Here is a 21,485-nt window from a genome sequence, read left to right on the forward strand (position 1 = left end):
ACCACCTGAGGCTTCTGTCTCGGGAAGGCTTTTTGTCACCATCATTTGTGGGGAGGAAGACAGCAGCCCCAGGGAGAGAAGTGGGGAGTCAGAAGGAGGCACCTCCTTCCAAAAGGACAGCCGCAGGGATTGCTAGGACTGGCAGCATGAGCATTCTGTTTATGCTGGACTGCCTCAATGTCCCTGCCAATCATTCTTCTAACCCGGGGGGGGGGGGAGAAGAAGTAACCTGCTCTTCCAAATGCCTCTGTGCCTGGAGGCAAACCCTACCTCAATGTCAAATGCCTCTGTGCCTGGCGAACTATCACAGAATCTTAGGGTCATGAAATTGGAGGGCCCTATAAAGTCGACAAGTCCAACCCCATGCTCAAGGTAAGAATATTCATTCATTCAGTCATTCATCCATTCATTCAATTTCTATCCCATTCCCATTAGTGTCGTAGAACTAGAGTGGTCCTTTGGGCCAAATAGGCGGGGTATAAATCAACTAAACTAAACTAAACTAAACTACTCTGGGCAGATTACAATCTCATAAAAAAGAAAACACAAATGAAAATAGAAATATTAAAACTGGTAAGAAAAATCCTTTAAAAAAATGAAAGAAAAAGAAAACCAGATGGCACTGATTAATCTAAGAGCAGATGGAAGAAAAGAGGGGAGGGAAGAGGAAGAGGGAAGATGAAGAGAAGGGGGGGGGGAGAAAGGAGGTCAGCTCGGGTTGGTGTGGAAAGCCTCCCTGAAAAACAATATCTTAAATTGCTTCTTAAAAGTCCACGTGTGTGTATGTGTTTAGTCGTTAAAAGTCCACAGGGAGGGAAAAATCAAAGGATATCTGACAGGTGTTTGTCTAAATTTCTCTTGAATGCCTCCAGTGTTGGAGCACTCACCACCTCTCAAGGTAAATTATTCCATGGCTGTACTGCTCTAACGGTTAGGAAGTTTTTCCTAATACTCAACCGAAATCTGGCTTCCTGTAACTTGAGACCATTGTTGCATGTTCTGTATTCTGGGATGATCGAGAACAGATCCTGCCCCTCCTCTGTATGACAGCTTTTCAAATATTTGAAAAGTGCCATCATATCAACCCTCAGTCTTCTTTCTCAAGGCTAATCATGGCCAGTTCTTTCAGTCTTTCCTCACAAGGCTTGGTTTGCAGCCCCCTGATCATCCTTGTTGCTCTCTTCTACACTTGTTCCAATTTGTTAGCATTCTTCTTGAAGTGAGGTGACCAGAACTGGACACAATACTCAAGATGAGGCCTAACCAGTGCTGAACAGAGAGGGATTTGGAGACTATACTTCCGTTAATTCAGCCTAAAATATCATTTACCTTTTTTGTAGCCACATCACACTGGTGACTCATGTCAGCTTGTGATCTATGACGATTCCAAGGTTCTTCTTGATTGTAATATTTCTGAGCCAGGTATCTCCTATTTTGTAACTGTGTGGTTTCTTTTTCCTAGGTGCAGTGCTTTCCACTTATCCCTGCTGAATTTAATTCTGTTGTTTTCAGCCCAATGCTCAAGCCTATCCAGATCATTTTGGATTTGTTTCTGTCTTCCTGGGTATTAGCTAGTCCACTCAATTTTGTGTCATCCACAAATCTGATTCCATGCAACCCCTGATCCAGGTCATTAATAAACATGTTAAAAATAAAAAGAGCACGAGACCTAATACTGGGGTACCTCACTTGTTACTTCCACCCAGTATGAATAGGAGCCATTAATCACCACCCTTTGAGTATGATTCTGTAGCCAACTCTGTATTCACCTGACAGTTGTTCAATCCAGCCCACAACTAGTTAGTTTGCTAATCAGAATACCATGGGACAGTTTGTCAAAAGCTTTGCTCAAGTCAAGATGTATTTTGTCTACTGCATTCCCTCTGTCTATCAGGGAGGCTACCTGATCAAAAAAATCAAATCAGGTTAGTCTGGCAAGATTCGTTCTTGACAAATTTGTGTTGGCTTCTAGTTATTACTGCATTGTTTTCTAGGTACTTGCGTAATAATCTGTTCCACAACACTAAATAATGTCTAACACCTCTGTACCTGAATAGAAACCCTACCTCAATGCCAAATGCCTCTGTGCCAGGTGAAAAATCAAAGTACGTCTAACGCCTCTGTATCTGGAGGCAATCCCTCCCTCAATGCTATTCTGTGCCTCGGTGCAAAACATAATTCCGTCTATGGCAGCCAGCCTCAATTTCCCTGCTATTCATTCCTCTAACCCAGGGGGTAGAAGAAGAAACCTGGTCTTCCAAACACCTCTGTGCTTTGACTGGAGGCAAAGCAAACTACTTTAATGCTATCCATGTCTGGTGGCAAACTAAACTACATCTAACACCTCCATGCCTCGAGGCAAACCAGACTACCTCAATGCCATCCACCTCTGTGCCTGGTGGCAAACTAGAGTACATCTCTTCCAACCATCTCTGTGCCTCATGGTGAATTATGCCAGCTGCCTCTGTCACTTTCCTAGGGGACCCCACTTTGTGGGTGTATAAATTGAACATCCTACACCCAAACTTCACCAAACTTGCGGGTTTTATAGAGAAGAATCAGAGGAAGATTCCCTGCAGAGTTGCTGTTTCTAGGCACCTGAGAGGGCACTTTATAGCATTTTAAAAGAAAGACAAATCAACACATTTATTTGTCAGATAAAAAATCATAAATTTGTGATTCAAAGACCTTGACAAATTACGAATTGTGAGAAATTGTCCTCTTCTTTTCCCAGTCTGTGCCCACGGCTAATTGCAACTATGAAAGTGTGAAGACAAATTGTATAATCTGACTAGGTTATCTATACACAAAACCCTCAAAATATAAAAAATCCTCAAAATTTACAAAATAAGTAATGTGCAGTTTTCCATAATCTGTCATAAAGTTTACCTACCTACCTACCTACCTACCTACCTACCTACCTACCTACCTACCTACCTACCTACCTACCTACCTACCTACCTACCTACCTACCTACCTACCTACCTACCTACCTACCTACCTACCGGAAATTAACTGCCATTGTTACCTAAGTGGACAATTTCTCACTAGATGAAGAGGGAAAGACCTGAGACAGCTTTAATAACACTATATTCACTGTCTTACAGAAACTTGATTACTATACTAAGAAGTTTCATCCCCATAATATAAGGAAGAAATAGTTTTCTCCTGGATCACAATGTGGTGGTGTCTACTATAGTTTTCTGTTTATAAGATGACCCAATGTATAAAACAACCCCCCTTTTCTAACCCCAAATTAGAAAAAGCAGGGATCAAAAGACTCCCTTTTTGCTGAGCCCCGTGCCTTGGCAAAAGGCAAGGAAAGCGGCTGTCAAAGTGACTGCTGCTTTTCCTTGCCTTTTGAGAAGGCATGGAGCTTAGCAAAAAGGAAGGGAGCAACGCCTCCCCTTCTTTTTTGCTAAAGCCCCACACACCCTTGCCTTGCTTTTTGAGAAGGCACGGAGCTTATCAAAAAAGGCAGCAATGCCTCCCCTTCCTTTTTGCTAAAGCCCCGCGCACCCATGCCCTTGACTTTTGAGAAGGCATGGAGCTTAGCAAAAAGGAAGGGAGCAACACCTCCCCTTGCTGTTTGCTAAGCCTGTACCTTCGCAAAAGGCAGCGATAAAGAGCTGCTTTCCATGTACTGTATAAAATAACCCTGAATTTTTTCTCAAATTATTTAAGGAAAAAGTGTTGTTTTATACGTGGAAAAATACAGTATATTCTGCATACAAGAGATATCAGGTTTAATCCTTGACATCTCCAAAGTTTATTGGTCCAAACTTTATTTGCTTTTTACTTGTTCACCAGCCAAAATTCTTAGAATGGCCTACAGAATGAGGATTAAAAAAAATTCTAAATAATCCAACCGATCACAGCAAGCATGGGGACAACTGAAAATCATGGGGAAATAAAAAAGGAGTTCATTTGGCATGGAAAAAAACAAAACAAAACCAGTCCCTGGCAAAACTCCTGAGCAATAGAATTTCAAAGGACAGTACCAGGACAGAAAACAACCAGTTTTTGACCACTATCAATCTTAAGTGTCCAGGCAGTTTTATGTGGGGAATAGGGAACACTCAGCCACCAGAATTAAATGTCTCAATAAGTCTTATTGTTATATCCTATTGATCATTTTGTCCTAAAAACAGAGAAATCACTTAGTTGATAACATTACAGTGTTTGAATTAAGACAGAGACGCTGTTACTTCTGATAGTTGTGGTTTTTTCAGCAGTGATAAAATATTCCTCTGCTCTTGTCGTTGCAAGGTTTCACCTTGGTCGGCAAACATATTAGTCTTCTTGTGAAGTCTATAATTACACGAATCAGCTTCAAAGAAGAAGAAGAAGACAAAGCACATGGAAAAAGTGCTGACATCAGAATAGGATAGACAAGATTAGATCCTGCATGATTTCAAGTACAAATAGATCCCTCTGGGACATGGTGGATTAATATATTTTTTTTCTCCTTCAGACACTGCTCAGAATTAATGAGAATACCTGCAACAATGCTGGCAAGCTGCTGGGTTCTGGTGATGGGGTAGATACTGCGTGCCTGAACAATTGCTATAGCTATTTTCCTGGCGTGCTTCTCCTCCCCGTATGTTCTCAGGATGGACGCAAGCTCCTGTTGATCTAAAGCATTCACAACATCCGCAGCGGTGGGCATGTCAGGATACCTACGCACAAGAACAGCCAATTAGTTCACTGACGTCAGCTTTCATTGACAAGGGGTAAAGCTTCACAGCACTGAGACATAAAGTCAAACACACACACTGCATACAAGTGCTTCTGAGATTCTACAATAAGGAGAAATCATTTTAAAGCAGAAATAGCTTCTATTTTATAAATTTTCATATTATTTATGTATATTGATGCTTTTTCTCATCACCTGGACTTTCTAATATTAATCAGCTACAAAGAATTGTTGAGACCTCTTTCTATCATTAACTCTACATTATAAGAATCCGATTAAAAAGAGCAGAACTGAAGCTCAAGTATAATTCAAAAAGGCAAACTACTGCTAAGATTGCCTTTACTTGCATAATCCCAGAACACAAATTCATTTTACAAGTTTATATTTTCCCAAAGACATCACATTGCTTGATCTATTTCCTGATCAAAACGGAGAACCTTAATCTCTGTGACCTTTTCTTGCACATCTGGTGTTGTGAAAAATGATCTTCTGTGAAGAAAATGTGAGGTACTTAATGATCACTTAAAGGTCTCACAATTCAGAAATACTACATCTTTCTAAGAATCACAGTAGAAATTATCAACCTGGATAACATTCCCAGAATACAGGGAATGGGCAACATTTTTTTCATTTATGTTTTCAAGAAATACAAAGACTGCTATGTATGTATTGCTTCTGATTGAGAGTCTGAAGTGCTGCTTGTAGGCAAGGCTACCACATGTAAACACTAGAACATCTGAACCTACCAGAGTTATTACAAAAGGGCAATGCGAAAGAGATAACTTAGTCATCTCAATTTTATAGATGTTATTGTTCTACAAGGACACTGCCATGCAGACTGTTTTTTTTTTTGTCATACTACAAGTCAGAAATGATTTGATGATACTATATTATTATTAGTTTTATAGTTCAGGAGAGTTCTAGAGTAATAAGGAAAATGCATATGCAAATTTAGATATGCCACAAATTACAGAGTAGAAGCTATTGTGTGAAATGGAACTGGCCTAAATCTCGTTTGATACCCATGACCAGACTTCTATTCTACCTAGGGAAACCTGGCTTAGAAGTATTCCCTAGCTCTTTGGGACAGGACTCTGAAGTGCCTTGGCAGCTCCAGCCAGGAAATCATCCCCACCCCCAAAAAAGTGAAGTATGCTGCTTATATTCTGTTCCATAGTGCTTAAAGCACTCTCTTGTGGTTTACAATTTAATTATGCAGACCATGCCTTGCCCCCCTCCCACCCCTGCAAGCTAGGCACTCAGTTTACTGACCTTGGAAGGCTGAGTGAACCTCAAGCTGGCTACCCGTGATTGAAACTAGGCTGTGTTCAGAGTTTTGGTCACAATATTGCAGTTTAATTACTGCGCCACAAGGCTTCTCTTTCCACTGGATTTCACTCTTTAATGATATTGATTTCCTTTTCTTTTTGATATATTTTTTAAAAAGGCAACAAAACACAACCCAAAGATTCAGGTTGAATGGCAGCTGCCAAAGCAGTTCAAGTTTATACTGGATGGGTTTAAAACTGTGCAATAACTACAAAAATAGTATTTGGGGGGGGGGGGGGGAACGAAACTGAGAAAATGAATTCTTTAATGAATGGATGCCCAGTGATGGCTAGAACTAAATATTTGCATTGTCTCTTTACTCTAATTCTTTTATCTAATCTTCTTTAAAAACCACCACAACAACTCTCTTTTCAACAGTATCAAATAAGTCAGCTTCAACAAGGCTACAGCTTCTTTATTTCTGACGCAAAACTGGTTGTGTTTTGAGTTACAGAAAATCTACCATGTCCTTTAGTAATCTATTAATACTTAATAATTCTCAATGCTGAATACATATATCTTGATTTCAAACTGCATATATTTAGTATTTATAATAATATCCTAATAATGTCTTAGGCTATTATGGCTTTCTTGGATATAATAGCCTGATTTTGGTATACACATACTTTCTTGCAAATTTCTTTGGTTAAACCATTCTTACAGCTGTCTCAAATTTATTTATTCATTCTACCTGTATTATAAATCTGTGCACAAAATGGGACCACTGCTCTCCTACCATGTAACAATATGTATTAGGTACAGTATTATCAAAGTAGAATCTCTAGTTTGTCTATCAGAAATCTTCTAATGGTTTCCTGACCATTTTCTTTTACTCAACAACTGAGGGTTTGTTTGTTTTTTCTTTTCTTTTTTCTTTCGGTGAGAGGACTGAAAGTGGATTGTTTCTACTTCTAGTTGTGTCATGATATCAAATATTGACAGCATAAAGCAGTAGAATCTGGGCACATGGCATTATGTTTGATGATAATGATGATGACCTTTATTATGGTCACTCACCAGCAGATATATCCAAATATAACTATAATACAAAAATACAATGAAAAGTAGCATAAGGTAGCAATAATAACATCATATGTACACAGTCTCTTACAATACAGTGGTGCCCCGCAAGACGATTGCCTCGCGGGACGGAAAAACCTGCTGGACGATTGGGTCCAGCGAGGGTTTTGGTGCCTCACAGGACGATTTTAACTATGGCCCTTTTTCGCAAGACAAAGCCCTGGGAGGCTTCTGACAGTGGTGCTTTGCTGGTGGGCAGGTGGGGTGTGGGTGCTCTTCTCCGCTCCCACCCCCCTCCCTGCCTCACAGCTGATTGGCGCAGGGTGTCAGAGGCTTCTCTGGGCTTTACCAGCAGGTAAACAGGCAGTGGAAATGCACTGGGGAAGCCTCTGAAGTGGCGCTTTGCCGGGATGGTGGTGGGGTGGTGGGGGCAGGGGCAGGCCCGCCTCCCTCCGCGGCAAAGCGCCGCTTTCAGAAGCCTCCCAGGGCTTGGCCAGCAGTGGGAAAGTACCCGGGAGGCTTCTGAAAGCCACGCTTTGCCTGCAGGGGGTGGCGGGCCTGCCCCTGCCAACACCCCAGCAAAGCGCAGCTTTCAGAGGCTTCCCCATTGCATTTCCACTGCCTGTTTAACTGCTGGGGAAGCCTGGGGAAGCTTCTAAGATCCAGCACTGATCAGCTGTGAGGAGGGGAGGGGGAGAGGCTTGAGCGGAGAAGAGCACAAAATGGCTGCCGGCTCCCTGCTGGGTGCCAGCTCTGAGCTGTTTGGCACTCTTTTTCCTGCTGTTCTGAGGTAAGTGATTAATTAAATTTCAATGCATTCCTATGGAAAACCGTGCCTCATAAGACGACATTTTCGCTGGACGGCATTAACCGTGGAACGGATTGATGTCGTCTTGTGAGGCACCACTGTATAACTAAATAAGATGGAGCCTCCTTATGGTTGAGTTTGGGATGATGGGAAGGTGGGCAGAACCATCCCCGACATCAAAGCTGTCCTCAATATTTTGTCCTATAAGCTCACAGGGATTTTATCCTTACAATTCTTCATAATAATGTGTCTTTTTCATTTATTGTTGTGTACACTTGCCAGGTTATATTCAACTGCAGAATATAAGCATATAGTACACAATTTAAATGGGCTTAAAATCACAGAAGCAAATTAAAGCATTTGCCACAAAGTCCCTACTAGGCAACTACTATCTATAATTTTCAAACAGACTATGCCTGAAAGAAATTTTAATATACAAATTAAAGAAAAGTTTATTACAGTTCCTGGAAAAAAAATCATCATTGGTCTAACAGACCTATCTTTTAACTTGAGGAAAAAGATGCTTACATAGGAATGACCTCACCAACATTTTCAAGTTTTACAAACATACCAGTTCTCTACTGCTTTATTATTATCCACTCTACTAATGTTAAATGCAAGATTTAGAACCAATACTATTATGAACATCTGCTGTGCTCCAGTGTAGAGGGGTGAAGAATAGCTGTGCCTAAATGAAGACTTTAAAAAAATCTATTTTGCCAAAAGACATATATGGGAGTGTGATCACAGCTCTGAAAAGGAAATTAAATTCAACATGCTGTTGAGAAATTGATTTCTTGTCAGAGGAAGAAAAGTTTTATCAATATGTACCTGTCACCATCCATCCTCATGTCCAAAGGGCCATCTCTTTTTAGGGAAAAACCTCTTTCTGGAGTATCAAGTTGCATAGAAGAGCAACCAGCATCCAAAAGAACGCCATCAAGACTATTTGGCTGCACTCCAGCTGAAGTTAACAATGCTTCTGCTTGACTAAACTTTCCAAGCAGTGGTTGGATTTTCTTCCTACAATAATAATGGGTGGGGGAGGGAGGGAGGGAGAGAGAGAGAGAGAGAGAGAGAGAGAGAGAGAGAGAGAGAGAGATCTTCATTACAGGAACACACATACATATCCCAGTATCCCGATAACAATATTTACACATCATTTCATCCTGGATTCTTCGGCATCTAATCCACAATTCTATTATCAGAATCAACAGAAAACAACATTGCCAGCTTCTCAAATAAATTATTTCAGTAGGGTGTACAGAGCATGAAAGCTAATAACAGATTTGGGGCATGTAGCTTGAGCAGAAAGATGTAATGTTTTTTGGGGGGGAGGGTATTTTCTTTTTTTTACTTGCTGCAAAAAAAGCTGCTAACACAGTGGTTCCGATAATTTCACTCACAGCATGCCCCATGGATTAGGAGCTCTTTCTGGAGAGTGTACATACAACAACTATAAAATATAATGTTCTTGTAATGAATAGTTAAACACATTGGGACCATCACTATGCATAACGATAGATCCACTGGAATCACTCCTTTGCATCTCTTTGCACTCAGTCACAGTTTTCCAACAAGCTGTCTCATACAACTTTTTTGACTAGTTAACACCACACCTCCGTTTCTTCAGTGATAAAGCTTCATTATACTTTTTAGACAATTTTCATTCCACTCACAATAAGTCAAAAATACTTGGCAATAGGTAATTATTTATGGGAGATTTTAAATTGCATTTAAATATTAAAAACATCTTCAACTCATATAATAAAGTACAAGTAGGTTAGATTACTGTGCATAATCTTAAAATAGAAATAGATGCTGAATATAACATGTCACAAGACAAGGAAAATCCTTATCAGCTGACTGTGTGCCAGTGTCACAACATGAGTTTCTTTTTCCTCCCAGAAACGATTCTTAACCATCTAATGGAAGTAATGGAACCACTCCTCATCCCACAACAGGCTGACTTTAGACCAGCAAAGCAGTGTACAGAATAAATCTAATGGAACAAAATGAGAATGACTTAGAAACTACAAAAATCTCTGAGGTGGCCTTTATTGACCTCCTGGCCATGATTCATCACCAAGTACCCTTCAAAACTCATACCTAACCAAGGTTTATAAGAAAACTAATGTAATAGTTACTCTTTTTGCAAAATCACAGTTTTCAACGGCTTTCAAGATTAATGCAGTTGATGGAGGACTCAAAATAATGATATACAAGTTCCTCTTCTGCTTAACACCTATACATCACCAATGAACCATATCCACAAGCCATCAGAAATTTTCTTTATTTTGAGGATCTCACACTTGCTGCTCACTTGGACAATTTCCAGATGATAGAACATCTTCTAACAGATGCATTAGCAGAATTTGGCATGTATTATGATACAAAAGAACATAAACTCAACCTTCTAATATTTCTAAGACTCCAATATGTGTCTTCCAGCGACAGAAACAAGCAGGTGTCTTGAAAACATTAAGTTACATGAAAGACAACCCAACTAGATCAACACCCCCCCCCCCCCATATCCAAGTGTTACTTTGGATTGCACACTGACCTAGAAGAAATGGTCAAAATGCAAAATAAAAGCTCTCTACTAGTAACAATATTATTTGAAAGCTATTGGGAAAGTGTTGGGGTACACAACCACAAACACAATGAACAACAACCTTGGCCCTATGCTATACTGCAGATGAATTCACCAACCCAATGTAGTATAGTTTAGCCTAGGAAAACAAGTAGATGCCCCTTTCAAATTAAAACGAAGAAAGAATTTTCTTAGAACATCTATGAATCTCAAAGGAATAGCAGAGAACTCAAGACATTGTCAGCATTTGCAAACTTAGGTCTGTTATTTTCTTTAGGGAGTCAATCCATCTTGCGCTTGGTCTTCTACTCTCCCTGCTTTTCTTCCACCTTTGCCACCATTATTTATTTTCTTTTCCAGAGAATTTTTTTCTTCTTATGAAGTGCCCAAAGCAGGACAATCTCAGTTTCAACTTTTTTGCCTCCAGAGATAGTTCAGGCTTGATTTGATCCACTTGTTCATTTTTCTGGCAGTCCAAGTTTTCCGCAAAACTCTCCTCCAGTGTCACACTTCAAACAAATCAGCTTTATTTACTTGATTTACTTTCACACTCAGACATGGTGATTAGACGTAAGTTAGTGTACATGATATTGGTCTGGGTCTCCAGTAACACATCCTTACATTTAATAATCTTTTCTAGTTCCTTTATTGCTGCCTTCCCGAGACTCAGTTTGCTTCTGATTTCCTGGCTACAGCCTCCATTTGGATTGTTAACTGGACCAAGGTATACAAAATCTCTGATTACTTCAATTTCTTCATTGTCAATATTAAAGTTGTATTGTTCTTCTGAAGTTTTGATTTTAGTCTTCTTAATGTGCACCTACAGTCCTTCTTTGGCACTTTCTTATTTCACTTTCACTAAAAGTCGTTTCAAATGGAACCAGTTACTTTAGGAGTTGGTGAGTGCTCCAAAACTGGAGGTATTCAAGAAAAACTTGTATAATCACCTGGCAGATATGCCTTGATTGTATTCCTGCACTGAGCAGAGGGTTGGACTTGATGGCTTTGTAGGCCCCTTCCAACTTCACTTTTCTATGACTCTATGAAATCATTGCTGCTTTCAGCCAGTAAGATGATGTCATCTGCATATCTTAAATTATTGATGTTCCTTCCAACAATTTTCACTCCTCTCTCATCTCAATTTAGTCCAGCTTTCCATATGATATGTTCTGTGTACAGGCTGAATAGATAAGGGGACAGAATCCATCCTTGTCTGACAACAAGAGTTGGCCCATTGAATAAAGAGTATTTACATAGGAATTGCCTCACCAAATCACTACTGATTCAATGGGTCTACTCCAGCTGTGACTTACTACAGGGCTTTTAGCTGTTCATTGATGCAGGAATAAGAATTTACAAGATATGGTTTGTCATATATGAAGAACATTATATTTAGGTACAATGCATACATCTCACAGGCTAGGGTATCAGTTTTTGATATATTTATAGCTTGTGTGTGTGTGTGTGTGTGTGTGTTCTGTGCTGTCAAGCCTGAAATTACTTATAGCAACCCTAACAGGGCTCTCAAGGGAAGTGAGATATTTAAGGACTGATTTTACCACTACCACCCTTCCATTGAGTTTCCATTGAAAAGGGGGGATGCAAACCCTGTTCCCCAGAGTCCTGGTCTGTTGTTCTATCATTACACCACATGGGGAATCCATTTATAGTTTACCTACAGGTAATTATGCAATCTAAAGTCACAGACGTTTAAACCTAAGTGTGGTAAACCCTCATTTTGGCTTCAGAACACTCTTAATACTCACATAATATGGTTTCTTCTTCAGTAAATGAGAATCTTGATGGCTTTGGATTTTCTGGAAACTAATTTATCCTCAGAAGTAAAACAGCATTTGTTATTTCATAATAACAAAAATATTCCTCAGGAACTTACCTGAACAACTGCCAGAATATGAGTAACTAAGAAAAATTCCTCTCATGCATCAACTATCCAGAGGAAAAGTCTGGATGCCAGTCATAAAAGGCTTATTCTTAATGCCCCCTAGATAACATGGATAGCATACCACCGTTCAGTGGTACATTTGCTGCAAGAATCGTAGTGATGTAAAATTGTTTTAATAGGAAAATATTGTGTCACAGATGACAGAATATGCTACATTTATGCAAAAAATCTCATGAAGCACAAATTCATATCCAAACACCACAATACTCTGCAATTTAAGATACAATCACATCCTGTAACTATGGTCCGGTTAATCTTTGTGTTACTCCAGTTTCTGCCAGCAGTCATCAAACTCTGAATATAAAGAAAATGGATAAAGGCAAGATTTTTTTAAAAAAAATTTAATTTCTTTTAATATACAGTATACTGCAAGGGAATCTCATATTCTCAAATTTAACAACTGCCATTCATGCCTTCCTAGTGCAGAATGAAGAACTAGAGAAAACTTAATTTCAAGTGCCTATAGACAGCACTGTATAGTTTAATAATACTACAACCTTCAGACAGCTAGAATATAAATTATCCTGAATATATGGTTGAAATTATTATAGCAACAAGTTAAAGGAATATATAATCATATGCTTACCTTTGAGAGACAAGACATACATATGTACTATTCAGGAACAAACATATGTTTGCTTCCACCACTTTTCCTTGGAGAAGTGTGATGTTAATGATCTCATATGCAATGCTAGGTTCTATCCTCTTCTTCCAATGTATTGAATTAGCCCCTTTTTCTGAAATAGGGGCACAACCACACGTTCAGAAAGCAAAATTTGACACAAGCCCTGATGCAGTTTTAAAAAGTGTGTACTGGTGCCATTTTTAAACCACACAAGGTATTCTGCCCTTGCCATCCAGTGTTGGGAGACATGCCAGCTACTGAAACTGCCAGGTTTGAGCTTAACATATGGCAAAAACTGAGGTGCTGCAGCTGCCCATCAGGCAAGAACAGCATCACTGCCCGACCAGTGCAGGTGGCGGTGGGCATCCTAGCTACCTCAGGTTGGCTGGCAACATTGTTTTGGCCAGGAGGAGCTTCAGATACTCTTTTTTTCCACTTATGGCAATCAGGTTAAAACTGTTGGCACTGTTTACAGCACCAGGAAGCCTCCCGCTGCTGGCCACCCCGCAGGCTGGGGATTGTTCCACAACCTGTTTTGTGGTGAAGATTTGCATTAAAATTGGATGTGTAAAACAGGCACTTCCACACTGTTTTCAGATAACCCACAATTAAGAATTTAGTGCAGGTCATCTGAAATGAGTAGTTCCTACCACAGGAGAAAAAATCTTGGGAGGGTCTTATTGATGCTGTTAGTTTTAACACTGCACACCAATGTATACGACACTCACAGTAAAATATAAATAGAAGCAAATACAATACAAACACAAAGAATACATAGAATAGGGAAAAAAACCACACCATTAGCTAACAAAGCAACACATAGTTACATCTTTAAATGTGTGAGCACATTAAAATAAAAGGTCTTCAGGGACTTTGAAAAGATACTGGATAAGCCTCCGTATGAGTATGAGTGTGGTGTAGTAGTAGTAGTAGTAGTAGTAGTAGTAGTAGTAGTAGTAGTAGTAGTAGTAGTAGTAGTAGTAGTAGTAGTAGTGACCAGACACTGGAATGAGCAAAATAACCAAGAAGTTACAGTTACATCTTTTAAATAACATCAGTAGGACTGATGGCTTTGAAACTCAGTCTTATCTTTTCTCAACCACTCAGCTTCTAAACAATTCACTAAAAGGAATCTTATGAAAGTACTGATCCTCATAAGATTAAAAACAAGAGATATTATGTGGAGGTACAATAGCCTCATCAGCCTAGAGAGAGAGTTGACTGGGGTCAAGTGAAATAACTAAATTATTGTTACAATTCCACAGTTAAACATCAGTAAAACTGTGATTCTCAGCAAAAGACAGTTGGAGGTATGACGCTTCCATAAAATGAGAACAGAAGGGATGGAATGACAGCAGCTATCAACAGAAGCTCTTTTCTAAACTGACAAGTAAGATAAGAATATTTATTTATTGTTAATTTACGCTGCCTAAAGACGTGACCTTCAATATACAGTGGTGCCTCGCATAGCGAGGTTAATCCGTTCCGGATTAACCTTCGCTATAGCGAAACATCGCTGAACGGGACAAAAAAAAGCCATTGGAGCGTTCCAAATCGGTCCAAAACTCACCGTTCAGCGATGCTCCCGGGGTCCGGCAGCCATTTTCGCGCCCTCGGTAAGCGAGGGGAGGGCGCGGAAACGCGTGCGGCCATTTCGGGCGTCCAGCAACAGCCGATCGCCCGAGGGCAAGAGGAGGAGGAGGAAGAGGGAAAGGGGGGCGGACACACGAGCACGCGCCACTTCCTTTCCTCCATCTGCCTGCCTGCCTGCCTGCGTTCCTCCCCAGAGGCGGCAGAAGAGGGAGGAGGAGGAAGAGGGAAAGTGTGGGGGGAGGAGGACAAAGAAGGGAGGCGGACACACGAGCGCGCGCCACTTTCTTTCCTCCATCTGCCTGCCTGCGTTCCTCCCCAGCGGCGGCAGAAGAGGGAGGAGGAAGAAGAGGGAAAGTGTGGGGGGAGGAGGACGAAGAAGGGAGGCGGACGCACGAGCGCGCGCCACTTCCCTCCCTCCGCCTGCCTATCTCGCCGCCTGCTTTTCTCCCCGGCCAGCACGGCCCTGCATCACTCTCTCGGCGGCGGCGGCTCCTTACAACGGGCCCCCCACATGGAAGATCGGTAAGCGAGTTTTGCCCATTGGGGCCGACGCTATGCCTCCGCATTAGCGATCCCGGAAAAGGGATCGCTATGCGGATTCGTCGTTATATGGTGCGCTCGTAATACGAGGCACCACTGTACTTACAGATCAGGCTGCAGAAGTTTTATGGAGCTTGGTAGTGCTATGGTTATAAAATAAGATCATCCTTCATGATATAGAACTTTAGACACTGCATGTTTACTTTGAAAATAGATAAATGCAACTTCCAAGAGCTATCAGATGGCTCTAAAGGTTGAAGAAATAGTCATTAGGGATGGGAATTTCATAATTCTAGGGTTTCCAGTCCTAGAAGTCACCCAGAACCCCCAGACTGACTTTTAGAACTGGGAGAAGAGAAAGAAGGCAAAAGAGTTATTTCTTCCTACCATTGTCTGCTTTGTTACATGTGTTTTGGTTGAGAAGCAGAAGGAAATGCCCCCTCAGTTGCACTATTTACTAGAAGTCACCTCACTGCTCCATGGGAAGACTTACTGCCTATTAGATTCCACAGGAGGAGCCTCTCAATTAACTACCCTTCCTTACTAGTACACTTTACTATGTGAAGCAATAGGATTTCAGACAACAACAGGGATAATTCTTTGAAGACTGGTTGCAGTAGTTGAGCAACCAATAGGTCAAGCCTTAAGCATTTGATAATTACTTAATTATTTACTATGTATTTGTTGTTTTAAAACAATAATAGTCCACCTTATATTACAGGATCTCAGGGCGAGTTACAGAGCTATATAAAACAAATTTAAAATATAAGCTGTTTAAAACAATTTAAAATCAAATAGTTTAAAACACAAAATTAAAACAGTAAAACATTACACCTAGATATGGGCATGAACACCGAGTCATACTTGGGATGAACAGATGTTTGGTGGTTCCCAGTCCTGCCTCTTCCAGCCGGCACCTGCTCAGTGGCTTCCCTGCCCCGCCTCCACTGGGCACTACTTCTGAGTGGGTGCCTGCTGGAGGAGGAGGGGGGGCTGGGAAGTGCAGAGGACCTGTTCATCTGATGGGCAGTTTAAGCCCATTTCTAATTACAAAATTACAAACATCAAAATCATTGAATTAAAACGTGTGTAGGCCACATTTCTCAGCTCTCAAAGGCTTTAATAAATAAGCATGTTTTGACTTGGTGCTGAAATGATGCCAATGTCAGTATCATTCAGGACTAGAAGAGAAGGGCAGTTCCCAGTTGGGATAGTACAAAAGAGAAAGCCATCTCCTATGTCTCCACACAATGTACTTTTCTCAATGGTGCCACACAGAGGAGGGCCACTCCAGAAGATCTTATATGGAGGTTTATATACAGAGAGGTACTTCCTCAAATATCTAGATACCAAGCCATTTAAAACTTTGTCATCATCATAGTTATATATTAGTGGATTTTCTCAGCTATGTTCAAGGTAATAAAATAAAGGGGAAAAGGTATTTACAGACAAACAGATCAAAACAAAAAAGCTAAAAGGGTCTATGGAGAGAAGAGACACTTCAGTCGTGGTGACCTGCAAAGTTTGTGCACCTGCACAACCTCAACCAACCCTGATGACAAGAAGCAGAGCTGAGAGTCACCAGCATATTGATGTCACTCATCTCAAAACTGCTAATGACCACTTCCAGCGGCTTCATATAAATGTTAAACGGCATGGGAGTCAGAATGGGACTCTGTGCCACTCCACAACTTAATCACCATAGGACTGAGCATAAATCCCCCAATGAAGCAGAAGCCTCCCACTCCCATCCCAAGGAACCTGTCTTAAGAAGAGATCATGATCAATGGTGTCCAAAGCTGCTGAAATACTCAGGAAAATCAACAAGGCCACACACCTGTTTTTAACCGAGAGCAGTAATCAGTCAGAGCAACTAAGGTCATTTCCTACCAATCCTTGCCTGAAACCATTCCAGATACTGTAATCAGATTCTTCCAAGAGCATCTGAAGCTTAGATCTAAAGAATTAAGAAAGAACACAAGCTGGAACTCCCCTGCCTGGATGAAGAACCAGAATCCTCTCTTGAGTGAACAGATCGGTCTTCTCTTCATACAAGGGATGCATTCAAAACCTTGACTGATCACAGAACACCATAGCTGTACAGTGGTGCCTGTACATACGACTATTTTGAGTTGTGACCAGCTCCGGCCACAAAATTTTGCTTCGACTTGCGGCTGGAGCTTCAAGTTGCAAACAAAAGAGGCAGGGAAAAAAGGAGGGGAATTCAAATTAGATGGCTAACCATTGGTTGGCGAAGAACTTCTTTGTAGCTCTTTCGCCCCAAGAGTTAGTGTGTGCGTTTGCAGAGCAGCTTCCGACCGCCTGGTGTTGATTTCTGCTTCTGGGTGAGTATATTTACAGGGTTTTGCAGGGTGGGTTTGGAGGGGGAATTGTGTTTCTGTGCTGTGATTTTGTTTTCTCTCTGTGTTTTTCCCCAGCCCCATTGTGTTCCAATGGAGCTAGTTGCAGGAGGGGGTGTTTTTGATTTTTTTCCCCAGCCCCATGGCATTCTGATGGGGCTGGCTGTGTGTGGGTTTTTTAAAAAAATATTTTTATTTTTCCCATCCCCATCACATTCTGATGGAGCTGGCTGAGGGGGGTTGTTTTTGATGTTTTTCCCCTAGCCCCATGGTGTTCTGATGGGGCTGGCTGTGTGTGTGGGGGGGGATGATTTTCCCCCAGCCCCATTGTGTTCCGGTGGAGCTGGCTGTGGTGTGTGTGTGTTTTTCCCCCCAGCCCCATCACGTTCTGATGGAGCTGGCTGTTTGTGTGTGTGTTTTTTATTCCCCCCCCCAGCCCCATGGCATTCCAATGGGGCTTGGAGTGGGTTTTTTTGGGGGGGGGTCTGGAACGGATTAATTGTGTTCCAATGCATTCCTATGGGAAATGGTGCTTCAACTTACGACCATTTAGAGTTATGCCCATCTTCTGGAACAGATTTATGGTCGTAAATCAAGGCATCACTGTATTGTCATCTACTAGAAATTAATAACAACACATAATGTATTTCAAAGGATGTAACTATACTGTGGTAATTACTGGGAAAAACAATAAATATGTAAGACAGGTTTACTCTTAGGAGGGAACTGCTATGGACTAAGATTAAACTCAATGTACATACCTTGACCTAGAATCTCCAAAAGCAAAACTGGTGTGATGTGATATATATCAGTGTGCCCATAAATGTCTGAAGCCATATTTTAAAGCTCTACTGTGCCTTCCATCGCTCAGTTTCACCTGTCATGGATCAACTGCACTGGCATAGTAAAATACCAATTCTATTTTATGCCCAATTCTATTTGAACTTGATCAACTATTTGAAAATGTTAAAATATTCTTTTTAACTTCTACAAATTACATTCAAATTCATGTTTCAACTCAAGAGTACAATCATAAACATATTTATTTAGAAGCAAGTCCACTATATTAACAGTTCTCACTTCCTTCAACATGTGTTTGGATCACAGCCTTAAACAACTACCTTTTCACAAATAGAGGATTACAAAGTATTTACACAATGTTACACTCAATGAAAAACATTTTACAACACTGACACCTAAAGCTTTGCAAACAATGCACCAGAGCTTCTCCCTTTGCCAGTTTTTTTTTTCTTAAAGGAGACAAACAAACTGGGTGGGAAACACATTGTCCCAACGAATCGATTGCAATTAGGGTACTTCCTCTGTCCCCCAGTTCTGTACTCAAACTATCCCATTCTGTGGTCATATTTTGACAGTCATTATGTTGTCCTCCTTGGGAGCTGTACCAAAATTCTTAATCAATTCAGGTAATATTAAGGTGTGTAGATTTAACTACCTCTCAAGCACTGTTCTCTAAATTGGGATGGTGGTAATGAGGAGAATCCAAGGAGATGTGAAAAGAAGAACTAAAAGATGCAGACAAAAGGCAACAGCAGCCCTGATTAGCTGCTCATCATCATTGTTTAGTCATGTCCGACTCTTCGTGACCTCATGGACCAGAGCACGCCAGGCCCTCCTATCTTCCACTGCCTCCCGGAGTTGGGTCAATTTCATGTTGGTTGCTTCGCAGACACTGTCCAGCCATCTCATCCTCTGTCGTCCCCTTCTCCTCTTGCCTTCACAGTTTCCTAACATCAAGGTCTTTTCCAAGGAGTCTTCTCTTCTCATGAGATGGTCAAAGTACTGGAGCCTCAGCTTCAGGATCTGTCCTTCCAGTGAGCACTCAGGATTGATTTCCTCCAGAATTGATAGGTTTGTTCTCCTTACAGTCCAGGGGACTCTCAAGAGCCTCCTCCAGCACCACAATTCAAAGGCATCAATTCTTCGGTGGTCTGCTTTCTTTATGGTCCAGCTCTCACTTCCATACATCACGACAGGAAAAACCATAGCTTTGACTATTCGGACTTTTGTTGGAAAGGTGATGTCTCTGCTTTTTAAGATGCTGTCAAGGTTTGTCATCGCTTTCCTCCCAAGAAGCAGGCGTCTTTTAATTTCGTGGCTGCTGTCTCCATCTGTAGTGATCATGGAGCCCAAGAAAGTGAAATCTGTCACTGCCTCCATATCTTCCCCTTCAATTTCCCAGGAGGTGATGGGACCAGTGGCCATGATCTTAAGTTTTTTGGATGTTGAGTTTCAGGCCGTTTTTTGCACTCTCCTCTTTCGCCCCCATTACAAGGTTCTTTAACTCCTCCTCACTTTCTGCCATCAGAGTGGTATCATCTGCATATAAGAGGTTGTTGATTAGCTGCTACTTGCATGCATATGCATATACATGCTTTACCAGCTTACTACTACTACCATGAAAGGTGATCTCAAGAAAAAGGCAGTTCTGGCTTGAAGACTGGAGATTTCACTGGTAGAGTTTGAAGGGTGCATGAGAAGCAGCTATCTGCCACTTGCATTCATCTTAACCTACCTCTCCCTATTAAGAGCTCAGTTTCTTTGGGAAGAGTTATAAATCCACAGGTTGCTTTCAAATAAAATATGAATATGGTTTTCAGAATATAAGACAAATAAAAAAGAGCGATAACCTATTTGCTTACCTTAGTTTTCATATCCTTAGACTAAGTCATAAAATATATGAAATATATGAAATATATTTTATGCAGGATGACTGAGTGTACTTATGCTAGCTATAAGACTGGTTAATGTAGATGAAAAATCCACTAAGATGAAGGCTTCCCGTTTTGTCTTCTACAATAATGTTTTGGGTTTTTTGTGGGTTGTTTTTTGTTATGACGACTCTCCAACAAGTTTTTAAATAAATAACAAGATGTTGCTTGCTTTGGTAGTCAAACGAGTTCATTAGGAAGTGATGCATGAACTGGAAAAAATTACAGAAAGATCAACTACCTAGAGAATTACAATGAACATTCTCATTTCTGCTGTCTACCTTGGAATAAACAAGAAGAATATGGTGTTACTGTGTTAAGGACACTGTTCTCTGTGAAGTAGTCAGGCATGCAGGTACAACTAGGACAGCAGAAGTTGTGTTGGCCTCTGTTAATATCTAGGAAATTCTATATAATACTCAAAAACAAAATAATACATCAAATTGTGACTGTTACAAGAGATCTTTACCAACCTCTGATGTTAGTAGCCTTTAAGGCTGGGAGAGGTTGCTCATCCTTTTTCAGCAAGGAATAAATGGACACTTTATATTAACATGAAAGGATTGAATATGTTCAGACAGACACCTGCAGAAAAACATATGGCAAATACACTGTAACATGAAATATATTGAAAATTCTTATGATGCCCTGAATCATATACAGATACACAAAATAAGAACTGAAATCCTGTTGTGCAACAACCATCATTTGCAAACATAGGTTTAAAGACTTATATTTCCATAGCAATGCCAAGCTAGAGTCTCTAGAGAGCAAGTTGCATTTATTTCTCTGGTGCATCTTCCTTTTGTCTTATTTATGTATTATCAGTATTACAACAGTGGTTCTTCAAAAGAGGAAGTGAACTTTTGAGAGAAACAAAACACATTTCTAATATGAAACATGTTAAGAATCCTTACGATACCCATAAAGCATGAGTTTGAGGATCAGAAGAACAGTGACCAAATGAGAACATGCTCTTCTGAGCCTAGAAATAATACATTCCATCATTCCATTCAAAAGTGACACCAAGCAATGGAAAATCCCAGAAGCTGACTCCTTTTTCAATCAGTTAACCACTTCTCAACTAAACACAAAGCAATTGCCAGGGCTGTTTTTGACAAGTGTGAACAGTAGTGAGAGGATATCCTTTGGACTATCCTGACTGCTACCATTGGTGTTGTCAACATTTAGGCTCTCCTTTGCTGTGTAAAGCTTGGCCTCCTTTT

General features: G+C 40.7%; 1 protein-coding gene across 5 annotated transcripts in view; it reads right to left on the reverse strand.

Moving 5' to 3' along the window:
• Nucleotides 1-21,485, reverse strand: part of METTL15 (methyltransferase 15, mitochondrial 12S rRNA N4-cytidine) — a 137,893-nt gene that overhangs the window by 15,639 nt on the left and 100,769 nt on the right. For all 5 annotated transcript variants that reach the window (XM_020790409.3, XM_020790407.3, XM_020790410.3 and 2 more), the window contains 2 exons: nucleotides 8,685-8,876; nucleotides 4,501-4,679 (listed from right to left, as the gene is read on the reverse strand). In XM_020790409.3, the coding sequence (XP_020646068.3) occupies nucleotides 4,501-4,679; nucleotides 8,685-8,876 (371 nt within the window). The remainder of the gene's footprint in view (nucleotides 1-4,500; nucleotides 4,680-8,684; nucleotides 8,877-21,485) is intronic.

This window comes from Pogona vitticeps, chromosome 1 (assembly GCF_051106095.1).
Source record: "Pogona vitticeps strain Pit_001003342236 chromosome 1, PviZW2.1, whole genome shotgun sequence".
Classification (NCBI taxonomy): domain Eukaryota; kingdom Metazoa; phylum Chordata; class Lepidosauria; order Squamata; family Agamidae; genus Pogona; species Pogona vitticeps.